Here is a 16272-nt window from a genome sequence, read left to right as displayed (position 1 = left end):
TAATATACTATGTTCTTTAATTCAAGATTTTGGATTGTTTCTTTTCCAGGTACAAATTCCTGGCTTAGAAAACTTGCAGGTGTTTGTTCCAGACACCCTTGCTGAGGAGAAGAGTATTATTTTGCAGTTACTCAATGCAGCCGCAGGAAAGGACTGCTCGAAAGACTCATATGACCTACTAATTGACGCCTATCTGCTTCTAACCAAACATAGTGACCGCGCTCAGGACTCAGATGGCAGCTGGGCCACGTGGGAGGCACAGCCTGTCAAAATTGTGCCTCAGGTGGAGACTGTTGATACCTTGAGAAGCATGCAGGTCTGTCTCACTCCCAGTCCCCCTGCGCCACCGCACCATTCCCCACCCTGCCTGGAAGCAGTATTGCTTACTTAAAATACTTTTAGGAGAAAGGAATTGTTAGCAGCTCATGAATGATTGGTTTAAGCAGTCTCAGGTATCCACTTCCCCAAAAGAGACCTTGATGTTTCGATAGATAGTTTTGTAGCATTACTGTACTAAAATATTCGGGCAAATTCTTCAAGTATGTTCAGTTATACCCAGATATTTGAAATGTTTTATTTACGTCTTTCCTTACTCCAGCCATGTATGTAGTTAGATCCAGCCACCCCTGATCTGAAAGGAGCTGTCTACTGCTTTAATTTGTAGTTCCAGAAATCCCAGTTCTCCAAGTACTCTGATTTGCTGGCTGCTTAAGTTTTCATTTTTGAAGTCAAGGTTGTCACCTGCCTACCTAACAGGGATCCCATGACAATCTGTGTAACTCAGTAATTGAAACTGTAAGAAGCCTGCTCATGCCTCTGTGTTGAGCTCTGGAACAGCGGTGGTGAGTGCACATGTGCACCTCGAACTCAGCCTGACCAGAGCTGGGCCCCCGGCCGACTGTCCCCTCAGCTCAGCGAATCTGCCTTTTCTCTTGTATTCGCTGTCTCAGTGACTGGTGCTCTGTCCACTCAGTTGTTTAAACCAGGATGTGACAGTTCATATAATTGCAGCCTCCCCCCACTTCCACTTAGTCACTCGCCCCAGCACCGGAACCTTTCTAGTAAACGAGCCTTTCTCTGCACCCCCAGAGCAGCTGCCGCGGTCGGACCTTCTCACCCCTTTTTCCTGGACTGTTGCAGGGCCCTCCTTACTTCAACCCTCGCCTTCCCTCCCGCCAATTCTGTGTTTGCTTGCTTGTTTCGGTACTTCCAGAACGATCCTTATAATTCACACATCTCATCACAGGTCTACTCAAAATACTGCAATGACCATCACTTAAAGAATACAAATAATAAAGTCTTGACTTCTGTATCATGCAAGGCCCCTCATCTCATCCCACTCTTCTTCCTGCATTTTCTATCTCCACGTGCTGCTTCAACGCACACGCGCACACACGCGCACACGCACGCACACACACACACTCTGCTCCAGGCGTAGTGAGTTTCTTGGAGTTCTAGCATACTTCAAAGACTTCATGCCCACATAATTCCGTGGCACTCCTCCCCTTTGCGCTGGAGATCGGAACCGTCAGCGCCCACTGCAGTGCGCTGCTCCATGGGAGCAACTGCGCTTGACAACTGCTTTCTGGTCAGACGGGTGCTGGCCTGGTGGCCCTGAGGTTGGTGTTGTTTTGGGGCTGGGGGTTGAACTAGAGTGGAAAACTAAGTGGGTCTGTGTTTAAGCCCTGGGCTTGCTTTTCCTCCCAGGTGGATAATCTTTTACTAGTTGTCATGGAGTCTGCCCACCTCATAATTCATAGAAAAGCTTTCCAGCAGTCCACTGAAGGACTCATGACGCTACGCCAGGAGCAGACATCCAGTCAGCCCGTCATCGCCAAAGCTCTGCAGCAGCTGAAGGTATTTCACCAACAACTCTGCCATAGCTAATTTATTTACGTTTGGTGTAATGCTAGGGAGGAATCAGTTTGTTACAATTTAAGTCGCTCCGGGGACTTGAACTCTGAAATTGTCCTCCCCCTCCTCCCTCTCTTCCCGTTTTTCCCATGTCTACATCAAAAATTTCCTGGATCTCTCTTGGAGCTGTGTAACGTTAGACTCGGAGAGGATAAAGATTTGAATCGTTACATGACTTCTTAAAGGTCACGTGGTTGGTTAGTATTGGACTTTTAGGTCTCCACATTCCTAATCCAAGTTTATTTCTCCTTTAGCAATTACCAGTGTTTACTAGAGGCACCTGAAGTCCAAAATGTGGAATTTAAAAGAAGAGTTATTTATTCTTTCATTTAACAGATGATTCAGTCAAATCAATTGAGAAAGCTAGTTGCAGACAGGCAGAAAGGCCTTTAAGTTCATGACAAGGCAGAGCCTGGCCTTCTCTGCCATTATTTCCCGTCTTCACCTGCTTCCTCGCTTGCACTCCATTTATCAGTCTTGGTCTCATGCACACTTTCCTGCAGCCCGTCAGTCTTCTCAGTCACATTAAAGCTTGACTTCTTGAAGAAGAAGGACTTCTTGAAATTACAAGTAGTTTTGATAAACGTTTGTTTTCCTTTTGTCAATCTGATTTGTCGTATTTATCTATAAACATTCTTTCTTACAGATTGTCACCCCACTCAGATACCAGGGCAGGGGACTTTTGTTTTTTCTTTTAGTTGGAGTTAATGAATTCTGGAGAGTACAAAATTATATAAGATATGGATTATTCTTGAGCTTAAGGAATTTGTAGCCTTAAGGATCTAAACTGTCACACTAAAGTGCAGAGGAGAGAGAGATTAGATCGTCCTAGTAGCATCTGGGAATTGCTGCCATGGAGGCATTTCAGCTTGGGAGTATTTCAAAAGATGCAAATTGGGAAGGGACCAATAAGAGAAACATTTGGGCATTGGTGTCTGCGGATCAGCGTTAGGAGAACGCTCACTGAATATCCAGCAGTCTGATTTGGTTGGATCTTGGTGTGTACAGTGGAAAGTAGTGAGAGATGAGGTTAGGAAAGTCAGGTGGGCAAAAATCAGGCTGTTGAGAGATTTTGGATTTCATCTTCTGAGCCCCAGAGAATTGTCGAATATTTTGGAATGCTGTGTAGAGGAACTACCTGATGGAGACATGCGTACATATGTGTGTGTTTAAGGGTGGGTGGAAAGGGAACCCAATTTGGAGCCGTTGTACTGTTAATTAGGGAAGACAGCAAAGCTTGAGCTAGGGCAGGGTTTCTCAGCCCCCATATTGGTGACATGTTAGGTCAGTCAATAATTCTTAGTTTGGGGGAGCTGCCCTGTGTGTTGTAAGCTGTCTGGCAGCATCCCTGGCCTCTGCACAGTAGATGCCAGTAGATTTCACAACACCCCCCCCACCCCCTGTTTGGACAACGAGAAATATCTCCAGACGTTGCCAGTGTCCCCTGGGGCGGTAACATTGGCCCCGATTGAGAACCCCTGAACAGGGGGATAAGAAGGACAGTGCGACTCCTAACACTGTGGAGGCCATTTAGAAACCATAGTTCACTCTGTGGAACTGAAACCATACTTACACTTGAACAACCGCCGAGGGGAGAAGACACCTGGTGGTCGATAGGCAGAAGTATCGAAGCTGTAAACATCTATTCAAAGACCACCTTGTAATTAGGCATTATATTTTAAATGGACTGTTTTCCTCTTGCATTTCATAAGTTTTTAAGAATACCTAATACAAATAAAAATGAAAATACTAAATTTTTTTCTGTTTTTGGTCATTCGTTTTGAATAACCAAAATAAATATGACTGGAATATATTTACAGTGGTCAATGTCTGTGTGATGATGAAAGAAATCTTCCTCTAAAATACAGTAAGTGTGGTGTGATTTGTTTCACTTTGGATTAATTATGGCTTGGGATTCTTTAGAATGATGCATTAGAGCTTTGCAACAGAATAAGTGATGCCATTGACCGAGTGGACCACATGTTCACTTCAGAGTTTGACGCTGAAGTTGACGAATCTGAGTCTGCTACGCTGCAGCAGTATTACCGAGAAGCCATGATTCAAGCGTACAATTTTGGGTTCGAGGTAGGTACAACATAAGAGGAAAAACACAGTACAATTTTGCAATTGCTTTGCAACTTACCTACAGAAAGCATTAGGAACCTTGTACAGCAAATCTCATGATCTCATTCTTGTAATCACAGCTTAGTCAAGAATGTCATCTTACATCCCTGTTGAATATCAGAAATGCTGGGTTACTTTTAAACGGTCAGATATTTACGCAGTTTTTATTTTGTGTTAACAGCTATCCACTTACATTTAAAAACCTTCTTTAAGAGATGTTTAATATCATAAAAGCATATTCTTCGTTTCAACTTATGAGGAAGACATTTGTGAAATTGCATTTTAAGACATTCTTTTCTCCATAACTCTTCACACTCTTTTTAGAATATGTGAAGTTCATTGGCTTTTGCTTTTCGTTTTTAGAAAAATGACATTTAAACAGCATTACAGTGTTTAGGTATTTGTGGAATCGTTTTCTTCTTCATCTTGACATACGTGAAATCTTCTTACAGTATCATAAAGAAGTCGTTCGTTTGATGTCTGGCGAGTTTAGACAGAAGATAGGAGACAAGTATATAAGCTTTGCCCGGAAGTGGATGAATTACGTCCTGACTAAATGTGAGAGCGGTAGAGGGACAAGGCCCAGGTAATGACCGCGCGGGAGGCTCCTTCGTGAGCCCTGTGGGGTTGCTGGTACTTCATTCTTATAATTTATGTGGCATTTCTGAGCAGGTGACACAAAAAGCATTTTGAACTCTTTGGTGATCAGTGTTTTTCTTCCTTTTTTAAAAAACGGACCTATTTACATAGAAACCCCCATGACGCTTGGAAAACTTTTTCTTTTGTAATTGTTCCCAAATGGGTTATCTTTAAGCAGTTCCCATTCTGCCTGGACAGGTCTTCCTGATTGCTAATCTTCTCTTCTCCTTCCTGAAATTTACGCGTGTTATTTAGTGTAAATGGAGAAGAAATTGGTAACCTGTTCCTTTACTAAAAAAGTTATTTGTCTTTCTCAAAACATGCTGTGAACTTACTCAACACGAGGCAGATGATAGAGACACAAATGTGTTTTGTCCTAGATGGTAATTTTCCAATCAGATTGCTTTCCGGCATTGTACAGACTAAAATGGCTATGGCATTTGCTTGACTGTTTTGTGACTCTTGAACTTTTCCTCGTGACAGGTGGGCAACTCAAGGTTTTGACTTCCTGCAAGCCATTGAACCTGCTTTCATTTCAGCTTTACCAGAAGATGACTTCCTGGTATGGGATAGTCTAAAGTGTTTTTCCTTAAAAAAAACCCAAATAAGTTGATCACTCTCTATTTCTGATTGTGTATCTTTTTATTAATTTAAAAGCGGTTCTTAAATATTTTCACATAATTGTAATGATAATGCTGAGAGGTTAAAGCACTAAGAGCAGACTAGGACATCCAGTGCTCTTTTTATAACAGTATTGTTCAGCTGACCAAGTCAGTGTACAGTTGCTTGTGCAGCCTGGCACTTACAAAATACGTGTCAGTTTTGTATATTATAAAGTGCTGCTGCTTTTTAGCAGCTTAATGCAGAACAAGGAATAGCTGTTTCACTTCAGTGTTAGTCGCCATGCGGCATGCGGGATCTTAGTTCCCCGACCAGGAGTTGAACCCACGCCCGCTGCGGTGGAAGCACAGAGTTTTAACCACTGGACCGCCAGGGAAGTCCAGTGTGCGTCGTTATAGAGCATAATGGCAAATGTTAAATATTATCACCGGTATCCAGATAAATTCCATCAGATCAGAAAGATGTTGTTCAAATGTGAATTCATTCATTTTAGCCTCCAAATAGTAGAGGTGATGACGGAAGTCCTTTGCTTGTTTACATCATTGCATTATGGGGAGCTGATAAAAAATGGAATTGTATATTATCTTAAATTATGTACGATTTATGTTTATACCTATTTTCTTTTAAACTAGCTTTGAAAATATTTACTTAAGGATAGCCTGTTTCTTTTAAATATACCGAAAGCCTAATTTGTGCGACTTATATAATTGAGTGTACATTTTTTCTCTTTTCCTTTTCCATTTCCTTTCGTTTCTAGAGTTTACAAGCCCTGATGAATGAATGCATTGGCCATGTAATAGGAAAGCCACACAGTCCTATTACAGGTTTGTACCTTGGTAAGAAAACAGTTAGAGCGTGTCTCCTAGAACCGACTGGTTTGGGTGAGCACATTGTCTCATCATTGCAGTTATTTAAAATGCTATAGAGGTTCTTTAAGAATATTCAGGAAAATGACAATGAAAGTTACAGGAATGAGGTGTATACATAGAGAACTCCACAGTGGTCTTTCTGAATTTAACAGGAAGATTAAAATGCGAGCACAAGGTGGTCTATGCTTGCCCACAGTATTAAACTACAGGTTTTTTCTTTTTACACCAACACTCTCATCCTGTTCTCCCCCCCGAATTCTTTTCCTCTGGCGAGGAGAGACTTGGAGAAATAGTTGTCTGGTAAGAAACAAGGCCTTTCTTGCTGCATGTGGGTGAGTATAATTGTTCTGCCCTTCCTTCCTCACCTTTTGAAGGAGAATGAGTTTGTTTTCTTCACAGCTTTCCAAAGTACCCATTCCTCACTAATGTAGAAAATTCCTGATTGCTCCCCCCATTCCTATTTGGTGTTACTTAAAAAAAGAAAAAAGTTAAGTTCTGCTATAATATACTTAAATTACAGTTTTCAGTTCCAGTTGATATGTAGCTTTACAGTGTACGTTGAAACTTGAAAACAAAATATGTATCAGAAAACGGCTGTCTTACCCTATTCTTGAGATAGTAAACCAAAGCAAAACTATATTTATATGTAATAAACCACCAAAAATGAAAACTTAGAAATTTTAAACATTTCATTTACACAAAAGAAAAGAATTCATAAATATGGTAAATTTATCGAGCAGCAGCTGTATCTTCAAGGGTACTTTTGCTAATTAGCCACTCAGAGCTTAGTAGACCCGGTCTTAATGCTTGATTCCTTTACCTTTAAAATTCACCCAGTTTATACCTCTTTTTCTCCCAAGGCTGCTATGAAATGAAAGTTATCATTCATAAAACTATTTGAGCATTCTACATAAAACGTGCTATATTCTCATCAATCTTTTGATTAAGCGTATTATCATAAATACTTGGAGTTTCTGATTTCCCAAAATATTTCTCTAAGAGCACATGATAAATAATCCAGTAAAAATTACTTCTTTGAAGTATCTTATTACATAAGGAATCATTTTCATTGTAGAAAAAAATTACAGCGTAGAAAATGTATGTAGTGAACATACATGTAGAAAAATATTACAAAGGGAAGAAAACCTCATACCCACATAGTCCACAGGTAGTCACTGCTAGCATGTGAGCCGCTGACTGCCTCGCCCCACACTGCGGGTGGGACAGTCAGTTCGCGGCACTCCGTGGGCACGAGTTGGCCTTCGTCCTCTCAGCCACTGGGATGGTGGAAACTGCACTGGACGGAGAGCCAGATTGCCTGGCAGTTGAGTGACCTGGGGCTGCTCATTGAACATCTTTGAGCCTCCCCTACTAATGCTTAAAATCAGATGCTAATGAGGGTTCCATAATGTAATGACATTTTGTAAATTGTAGCGTTCTGCACATGGCAGGAGTCGTCATTTGGTTTTGTGCTCTTTCCTTACGAGGGAAATTAATGAAAGTGAGAGCACGTTGTTGTCGTTGCTGCTGCTTACTCTTTTCTCTCCCTCTGCTCTACCCTCAGAAGGATGGGTAGATAGACACTCTGTCATTGTAAGCAGATGGTAACAGTCTGGTATAGAACCTTCTGTATTTTCTGCGTACTCATATAATTACACGGATGCATTCTACCACACCTTTCTTTATGCCCATATAATCACGCAGGCACAGATGCCGTTGTTTTTTTTCCTGCCATTTACTGTATAAAAATTGGATCACATTGGATATTCATCTCTGACAGTTGTAGAAATCCCTCCATGTCAACAAGTATAGATCCAATTCATTCTCTTTAGTGGCTACGTTGTGTCCATTGTGGATATTCTACAATTCTTTCCACCGTTTCCTTATTTGTTTGGTTAGTTTTGCCATGAAAAACATCTCTATGATAAATGTTCACCACTAGTGAAATTTGAGCATCTATTTTATGTTTATTGGCCATTTGGATTTTCTTTTCAATGAAGTAGCACAGTTTTGTAACAGTTAGATATACATACTCTTAAAAGAAACGTTTTGTTTCATGAATGAAGAATGTTAAACTTGTGTGTGTGTGTTTTAACAGAATGTCTTTATTTTTATACCTTCATGGGAAAATTTTGTAGTAATTTTTGACTCAGTAGTTCTCAGTACGTTTGCTGGATTAAAGACATCAGCATTCTCACCAAATCATTTTTGGTTTTTCTTTTTGCCTTTGAGTTTGCCTATTGAATTACTTCCATTTAAGGTTGATAGTTGAGGTAATGAGCCAGAGATACAAATTGCCTGGATTTCTTCATAACCATTACTTGATTTTTCTTTTGCAAGTTTTCCCTTCAGATCTCTCCATTTTTGGTACTCCTCTCTCTCCTGTGTAGTGTTATTAAAAGTAAACAAAAACCATGAAGAAGTATTTTCATTTAGGATAAACATATGTAGAATAAAACATATGTAGACTAAAATTATTAACATGTGAAGAGAAAATATGACTTTTTTTTAAAAACTAGGGAGGGTTAAAACAAAGTTAAAAATCAGAGGAAAACATGTTAGGGAGAAATAGACAAAATATATCATATTCATGACTCGTTACATTTAGTCATTGGGGAAGTAGAATTGTCAGCATTTTTGTAATTGCTAGGTAAGGTCTCTTTTTAAATTTTGGTTAAAATTGTATCTAGTTTTAAAATTTTGTTTTAAATCTTATCCATATCTACCTTCTACCAGAGTATGTAAAAGAAGAAGAGAAGAAAACATGTTCTGAAAAGAATAATCAATTGAAACCAGTGTCCATCCTCCTGATTTGGTTTAAAGGAATTAAAGAAAACTCCCAGTACTCAGGAAAATGACAGTGACCTCTCCCCAACTCAGGACCTATTGAAGTTATCACCCCTGACCAGAATCTTTTTTTTCCTTTTTTTGTGGTTCGCGGGCCTCCCACTGCCGTGGCCTCTCCCGTTGCGGAGCACAGGCTCCGGACGCGCAGGCTCAGCGGCCATGGCTCACGGGCCCAGCCGCTCCGCTGCACGCGGGATCTTCCCGGACCGGGGCGCGAACCCGCGTCCCCTGCATCGGCAGGCGGACTCCCAACCGCTGCGCCACCAGGGAAGCCCCCAGAATCTTTTTAAAAGTTCAGACAACATAAAGAACTCCTTTTTAGTGGAGAAATGCCACATAAACCACGTTTTCATCTGTCTCTAAAATGTGTAATATAATTTCATTAACTTTCAAAACGTGACATTTTCCCAGCATTTGTGTATGTAGTACGATTTTCTTACTTACATAAATGGTTTTATTTTGATCACCAGCAAAAGTAAGCCACCCCCCATTTCCACTGAATTGCCTGGTTTGACAGGTTTCCGCTGACCCCTTAACAAGTTGCGTTTGTCGCTCTTTTCACTGGCAGCCATTCATCGGAACAGCCCCCGTCCTGTGAAGGTACCGCGATGCCACAGCGACCCTCCTAACCCGCATCTGATTATCCCCACTCCAGAGGGATTCAGGTATTTGGTGCTTGTCTAGTTGTTGGCTTTATGGATCCTTCTCTGATGTGCGTGCTGGCGCTCCAGGAGCCGCTGATGCTTGCTCTGATACCAAATACTCTTTTCTGTGTTCTTGTTTATACATTTTAAAAAGCTCTTATTTTCGTTATCTTGAAGACATACCACAGTGCCTTCGTGACAAAAGACTTGCAAGTTTAAAACAGACTTGTACCTTTCAAGATAACTTAGTTTCTCAGCTTATTTATAACCTCAAGCTACTAAATGCTTTCCAGCTTTGGAATAATTCTTTCTTTTCCTTTCTTTGAAAAATAACTTTAGGAAAACAAATTTGAGTGTGCATAGCATGGTAAACATTTGAAAAAAGGAACTAAATGTCATTTTAAAAGTGGAGAAAAAAACTGGAGTGATCCTTCCAGTCTTGACTTTTCTGTGTGTATGTAACTACGAAGCAACTTAAATTCTAAAGTGAGTTCGGAAACTCTAGTTACGTTCAAAATACTTACTTTGAATGTGGTGGCATTTCTGCATCTTGAAGTAGTCTTTTCTCCCGTGTATAATCAGTTTTTAAAAGTTTATTTTTTTACATTACTTGCTAGGAAAGGACCACAATTATTGTTAAAAATTATTAGTTCGAAATTAGTTATTTTTCTTTTTCATACCTAAACCCGAATCTCAAAAGAACAGTGTGCATTTTATATTTGAAAATTATTTTTGGCTTCCTCACCCGACTTTATTTTTAATGGAAACCACGTGAGAGCCCATCCCCTGCCTCACCTGTGTTCCTGAAGCTCTTCTTCTCCTCCCAGCACCCGGAGCGGGCCTGCGGACCCGCGGAGCCTCAGCTGCCCCGCCGCCGCCACTGTCACTGCCACCACCGCCAGCGGTCGCCCCGGCCCCTCCGGCAGCGACTCTGCGCCACCCAAACCCATCAGCAGTGCCCATGAGACCAGGTAGTCTCCCGACCGGCGTCACGTCTCCTCCCCCCGCCCCCGGGTGCGCGACCGCCGTGACCTCAGCTTTGGGGATGTGTCCCGGGACACGTGGGGCCTGCTTCCCCGCGGTGTGTGACGCTCAGGGGCCCTCCGTGGGGGGTCGTGGTCCCAAGGCTCCAGCACAAGTCGGTAATCTGCCCGATGCTTACATTTCTTCGGCACAAATGTTAACCAAAATGGCCAGAGTCTCTGCTCATGATAGCTCTGAAGAGAGTGTCAGAGGAAAGGACCCGGTCCACTGATAGGAGAGTTTTGGCAAATAAATAGTGCCTTTCCTGAGGAGTTTCTGAGGAGTCACTCGAAGATGACTTCTAGGCAGTACCGTCAGGTGGTGATTTGTTTTTCTAAGAGGGTTATTTTTCTCACTCGGTTTCCTACTTTATACAGTCGTTGATTAGAAGTACTTCATAGTAGTGGAAAAATGAGTCCGTGTGGTTTGTATCTAGATCAGTACTGGAGGGAGCTGTCAGCTGTTTGGCAGCTCCAGAAAAATTTCAGTCTCTTGCATGAAGTCTTTTGTGGAAGTACTGAGGCTGTGGCAGTTCTGCCCATTCTGGCTGGGTTTTTTTTTGGGCGGGGGGCAGGGAGGGTAGAGGATTTCATCAAGGTCTCATACGCTTAATGGAGGAAGGGCATTTGGTGGCTCTTAATTCCCGCCCCGTGCCTGGTAGAATGGACACCGTCACTATTCTCATCTTCCCATAAGGATGATGATAGAGTCGAACAAAATTGACCAAAAAAGATGAAATTTTGAGACAACTCAGTGCTCTGTATCCTGCTCCTAAGAAAAAATATTAGTATGTTGGCAGAAACATGACACATGCTTTTAGAATTTAAAATAGACTCAAATATTTTTAGACTTAGTTTATAACAGTCTAAAATTTCTACAGATATTTCCATTTTTCTCATTTACTAAAATCATTAATATTCCTGATTTATAGCGACAGCTGTCTATAACCTTAAAAAAATGCCGAAGTACTTTACAGCTTAAGCAGTCAACTAAAAAAATTAACAATTAACATTGAACAAATTCCCATTTACCCTCTTTTTCTCATGTTTAGAACGTTTCATGGCAGACATTTCCACATGTGCTTCATGTCCCTGCGGGGGGTCGAAACTGTCTTTTTTATTAATGCAGTAAGGGAAGCGATGTGCCCTAAAACGCAGTCATAGTTGAGGAGAACACTCAGCCAGAACTGTGGTTCACACGCAGTTTCTCCAGAACTGGAGGTTTCGTGAATTCTGGTTGAGGCTTTTATAAGTTGGTGGTGTGTGCGTTGAATGTACTTGAGTATAGAAGTTAAAATACCTGCAGTCGGCCTCTCCCTGCGTTTTGTCCCCCAGGCTTTGCATTAAGTAGTTTCTCAGCATGTTTTGAGCAGCATTTCAGAAGCGTTCTTCGTTTATGCTTTAGGTCGATGCTTGAGATTTAGAAATTTTACTTCCATCGTAACATGCCGTCTTGAAGGCCTTTGTTCACAGAGGAATAAAGGGATCTGTCCTTCCTGGCGGTGTGTGTGGCCGTAGGTACAGAACAGCAGAGCCGTGAGGGCGTGCAGAGCCGCGGGTTGTCAGCCTCCCGGCCGCCTCCAGCCTTAACCCCATGGCCCAGCCTCCCGCGCCTGTGCAGGGGCCACACGTGCCCCTCAGCCGGGGTCTCCGAGCAGCCCTGGGCCGTGAACAGGCTGTGAGGAGGCAGGGTGGTACCTGCGCTTTCTGACGTCGGCAGGCATGTGTGCAGCCCTTGCCTGTCTTAGAGATACGTCAGCCACGGTGAAGTTTTACTTTGCCCCACAGCTTCTGATAAATATTTTGATTTGATACAGTTTGACTTAGGAAGTAGTCTGGGCTTCAGTTGTTTGACCGTTGTTTAGAAAACATTTTTGCAGTGTTCTGCTCGCTGGAGCTGCCTCTTACTGGTCTGCAAGAGCTGATTGTTCATTTTTCAGGAATCCTGCAAGCCAGTTGTTACGCCACGGAAATCGTTGAAGTCGGTACCCTGCCGCTCCCCCCGCAACTGGTGGTTAAACGTTCACCCGTGCATCACTTCATCTAAGTGTGTTTTCTTGCCTGTTACACTGGCAAAACTGTGAGGATGTAGAGTTGGCTAATCTTCTCGCTGGGAAATCAGGAAACTAGAAACGTTGAGTGGCTTCTCCGTGGTCCCAGGCTTTGGCACAGCTTAGGAGTGGGGTGTGTTTCTTCACTTCAGCCTCAGTGATTTTTCCAGGAAACAGCGCCAAGACTCTTTGATGAACTAATGGCAGTGGAAGGTGTCCCCCTCACTTCACACTTAACAAGTACTATACCAGATTTGAGAGTTTAGGGAAATAAGAAAGCAGGGCATACTTCATAATTTGTGAATGTCTGTCCAGTAGACCATGTTGCTTTAAACCTACTCAGTCTATAATAAAAAAAAAGAGCATAAATGCTACCATACTTCATTATATCGTTCATTTAAAAAAAATATGCACTAAACTTGTTAATAGACTAACACTGTATTTATTTTGGATGATTTGAATTATAATTTTAACACTTCCCCTTATTTAATTCTGGGCTTTATTTAATCTTCATGGATTCATTCTGGATTGCTGAGCACTTTATTCTGGAAAAGCAGCAAATTAGCTTTGCCCTTTGTATGTTAAGCTTCCTGCTCTTCTGCACTTACGCTTGGCTACTGCTTGAGAAATTGCTAGGTATTCCCTTACGTTTGCTCATTAAGAGATTTGAGCTCTTTGAATCATGTAATGATTTTAGCACTTCAAATAGAATTAAGTACATAAATATAATGTGATGATTTTAAATATTAGCCAGATTTGGCTCATAATTTTTATCCATCCTGGGCTTAAGTTATGGAGCTTTCAGCACATGTCCATAACACTTCAGTAAATACTGTTTTATTTTCATTTTTGTTGCTGTTTTTAACATAAAACGATATACGATGCAGTCAGGTTCTCATGCGTTCTCCTTCCAGACTCCAGGGACAGGTGTCTCAGTGGGAGCAGTGCTGCTCTGGGAGACTCATTCTCTGTTTGGGACTGTCCTTTGTGTTGTCCTTGACCCACTAGATGCCAGGTGTTCTTGGGGGGGAAAGTTACCCCCAGTTGAGAGTCACTGCTCTGGAAGAATCTCACAGATCTTGCATTTTGAGTTCCGTTGAATTGATAGCTTCATCTTTAAAACTATTAAAACAGGGGTTCCAGCGTCCCTGAGAACGATCGATTGGCTTCCATAGCGGCCGAGTTGCAGTTTAGGTCCCTGAGTCGTCACTCGAGCCCCACCGAGGAGCGAGATGGTGAGTGCGCAAGGTGCCACCTGCGTCTCCGGTCGGCCCGGCCGTCTGTCTCGGTCCACCAGTCTCTGCTGTTAAGGCCTTTTAAAAGAAATGGAGAAGAGGAGTGACAGAGCCCTGTGAGAAGGATCGGTGCCGAACACATTGGCTCTTCGATGCCTTTTTAGCTATATTTGCATTTTTTCTTTTTGTTGCTAAATAATTTTAAAAAGTTGTTATTCCTGATATTTCAATTGTTGAGCACGCATATTCACTTAAAACATATAAAGTGGCGCTGTGCTTGCGGATGATACGCTGCAGGTTTATTATGACGCGGAACTCGGAGTCTTTGCTCAGAAACCACACGGTTGCCCCTGCGGTAGCTCTGCGGGGCTCCTGGGCAGGGCCTCGGGAGGGGGGCCCCCAGAGGATCCAGTTTCAGCTCAGTATTCTAAGGTCCGTTACTCGCGGGACGTTTTTGTGGTTAAAGTCCTGTAACTCCACTAACCGCTTTTTAGCCTGGTGAGATTTGCTATCAGTGATTGTAGAGACAGCTTTTCACACTCGCCTCCAACCGAAATTCACCACCAGGAAGGACAGGTTGGTGGTAACTGACTAACCATCGCTCCTCATCACCGTTTCAGTCTTGCTCTGAGTTAAATAAGCTTATTTGTCTTATGTCTTAATTTGTATGAAAAAATACTTTCTGCAGAACCAGCATATCCAAAAGGGGATTCAAGTGGGTCGACTCGAAGAAGTTGGGAACTTCGGACGCTTATCAGTCAGACTAAGGGTAAGAGAAAGAATGTTGAACTTAACACGTTTACGCATAAGGCGAGCAGTTTCAGCTAAAACATGCTTTAGCGTCTGAATTGTGAGACCCCCCACGTTAATGTTGTGTGGTCTTTTTTACACCCTGATACCATGTCTGTCCGTGCTGTGTTTGTGTGCATTTCCCATCTCTTAAAAACCCCTTTGCAGCAGGAGCATGTCTGACTCAGTTTTGTGTTCCTTAAGCAGTGTGATGGTTCATTTTATGTGTCACCTGGGTGGGCCCTCAGCATAATTCTTTACACGTGGTAGGGATATAATAAATACGTGCGAAATGAGTAGCCACGTATTTCTTATGCTAAGAAGCTGAGAGAAAGCATTCATCTTATAAAGCAGTCAGTCAGCATGCACCAGAAGTGATCAATATAAACCCGAAGAATAAACAGCGGGAAAATCTGTGGTCCGGCACAGAATGCTGTCACATATTCGGCGTCACAACAGTCTTGAGTCACGGGCAGAATAGAACCTGTTCTCCTCCTGTAAGCGGTGAAAGTTTCTGAGGGGCTGGATAATTTGGCCGAGGCCGTCGCAAGTGAGAGCTGGGGCCAGACTGCACCCCTCTGCCTTCAGAGAAGGCAGTGGCACGCGCTCGCTCGTGCCCCACAGCTCCCCTTCGAGAGTGTGAGACAGGGCTGCAGAAGAGCCGCCCCCGGCCTGGGGCAGTCAGGAGGGACTCCAGGGAGGGATGAGGCTTGGGCTGGCCCCTAAAGGAGCAAAAGTACCCAATGAGAAACACGTCCGGAGGCCCAGGGACTGGAGAATAGACCCGCCCTCCCGGCCCGGCCCGGCCCGGCCCGGACGGCATAGATGTAAATGGAGGTAGAACTGAAAGGGTAGAGGAGACCTGATCACGGCCAGTCTTTGGTGATGGGCTGGGTGATGAAGGCCTTACCCAGAGACGGTGGGCAGCTCCTGAAGCCTCTTGAGCTGGAAAGCCTCTCATGTTCAGGGAGTGCGAGGGTGGGGGTAAGGAGGACACCGAGGAAGCTTAACCTGCTGGCCCGAACTGGGGAGGAGCGTAGGGAGGAGGGCTAGGACGCTGTTGCGGTGACACAGCGTAAAGTAAGGCACTGGACTGAGGTGGGATTTTTAAAAAGCCATGGAAGCAGAAACAGCTGTGATGCCACATTTGACAGGCCTGGGCAGGTTGGGTGTGGCAGCGGGTTGGGAGTTCGGCGGAGAGCCTGGTGACAAGGAAGAGGGTCTCTCCAGGGGCTCTCACATAACCAGTAGTTCCCACGGATACCAGGTCTTTGTGATAATTCTCAAAACAAATACTTTGTTGTCAAGTAAACTTGGGAACTCTTGGGAGAGTTACAGTTGACACTGACATATTAAAGACTGGGAAATCTTGAGAAATGTTTACTGTTAAAAAAAAAAAAAATAGGCCTTTCCCAGAAATATTTGACAGTGGAGTCCATGACCTCACAGCTATGCAATCTTATTCAATGCTGAGTAGACTTGCTGTGTCATGTATTGAGGTAGGGAAACAAGGATCC

At 43.1% G+C, this 16272-nt stretch overlaps 1 protein-coding gene across 5 annotated transcripts in view; it reads left to right on the top strand.

Annotated features, from left to right (window-relative positions):
- The window catches only part of MAP3K4 (mitogen-activated protein kinase kinase kinase 4), a 110628-nt gene that overhangs the window by 81949 nt on the left and 12407 nt on the right, over positions 1 to 16272 (top strand). For 2 of the 5 annotated variants that reach the window (XM_028494777.2, XM_028494780.2), the window contains exons 10-19: positions 50 to 316; positions 1708 to 1857; positions 3838 to 3999; positions 4491 to 4624; positions 5161 to 5239; positions 6056 to 6134; positions 9583 to 9679; positions 10486 to 10629; positions 13866 to 13966; positions 14655 to 14735. In XM_028494777.2, coding sequence (XP_028350578.1) covers positions 50 to 316; positions 1708 to 1857; positions 3838 to 3999; positions 4491 to 4624; positions 5161 to 5239; positions 6056 to 6134; positions 9583 to 9679; positions 10486 to 10629; positions 13866 to 13966; positions 14655 to 14735 — 1294 coding nt within the window. The remainder of the gene's footprint in view (positions 1 to 49; positions 317 to 1707; positions 1858 to 3837; positions 4000 to 4490; positions 4625 to 5160; positions 5240 to 6055; positions 6135 to 9582; positions 9680 to 10485; positions 10630 to 13865; positions 13967 to 14654; positions 14736 to 16272) is intronic. The other 3 variants (XM_024122449.3, XM_028494779.2, XM_028494778.2) reach the window with 3 other exon arrangements.

The sequence above is a fragment of the Physeter macrocephalus genome, chromosome 10, assembly GCF_002837175.3.
Source record: "Physeter macrocephalus isolate SW-GA chromosome 10, ASM283717v5, whole genome shotgun sequence".
Lineage (NCBI taxonomy): Eukaryota > Metazoa > Chordata > Mammalia > Artiodactyla > Physeteridae > Physeter > Physeter macrocephalus.
The sequence above is the reverse complement of the archived record's forward strand: the minus strand, read 5'-3'. Positions and strand labels throughout refer to the sequence as shown.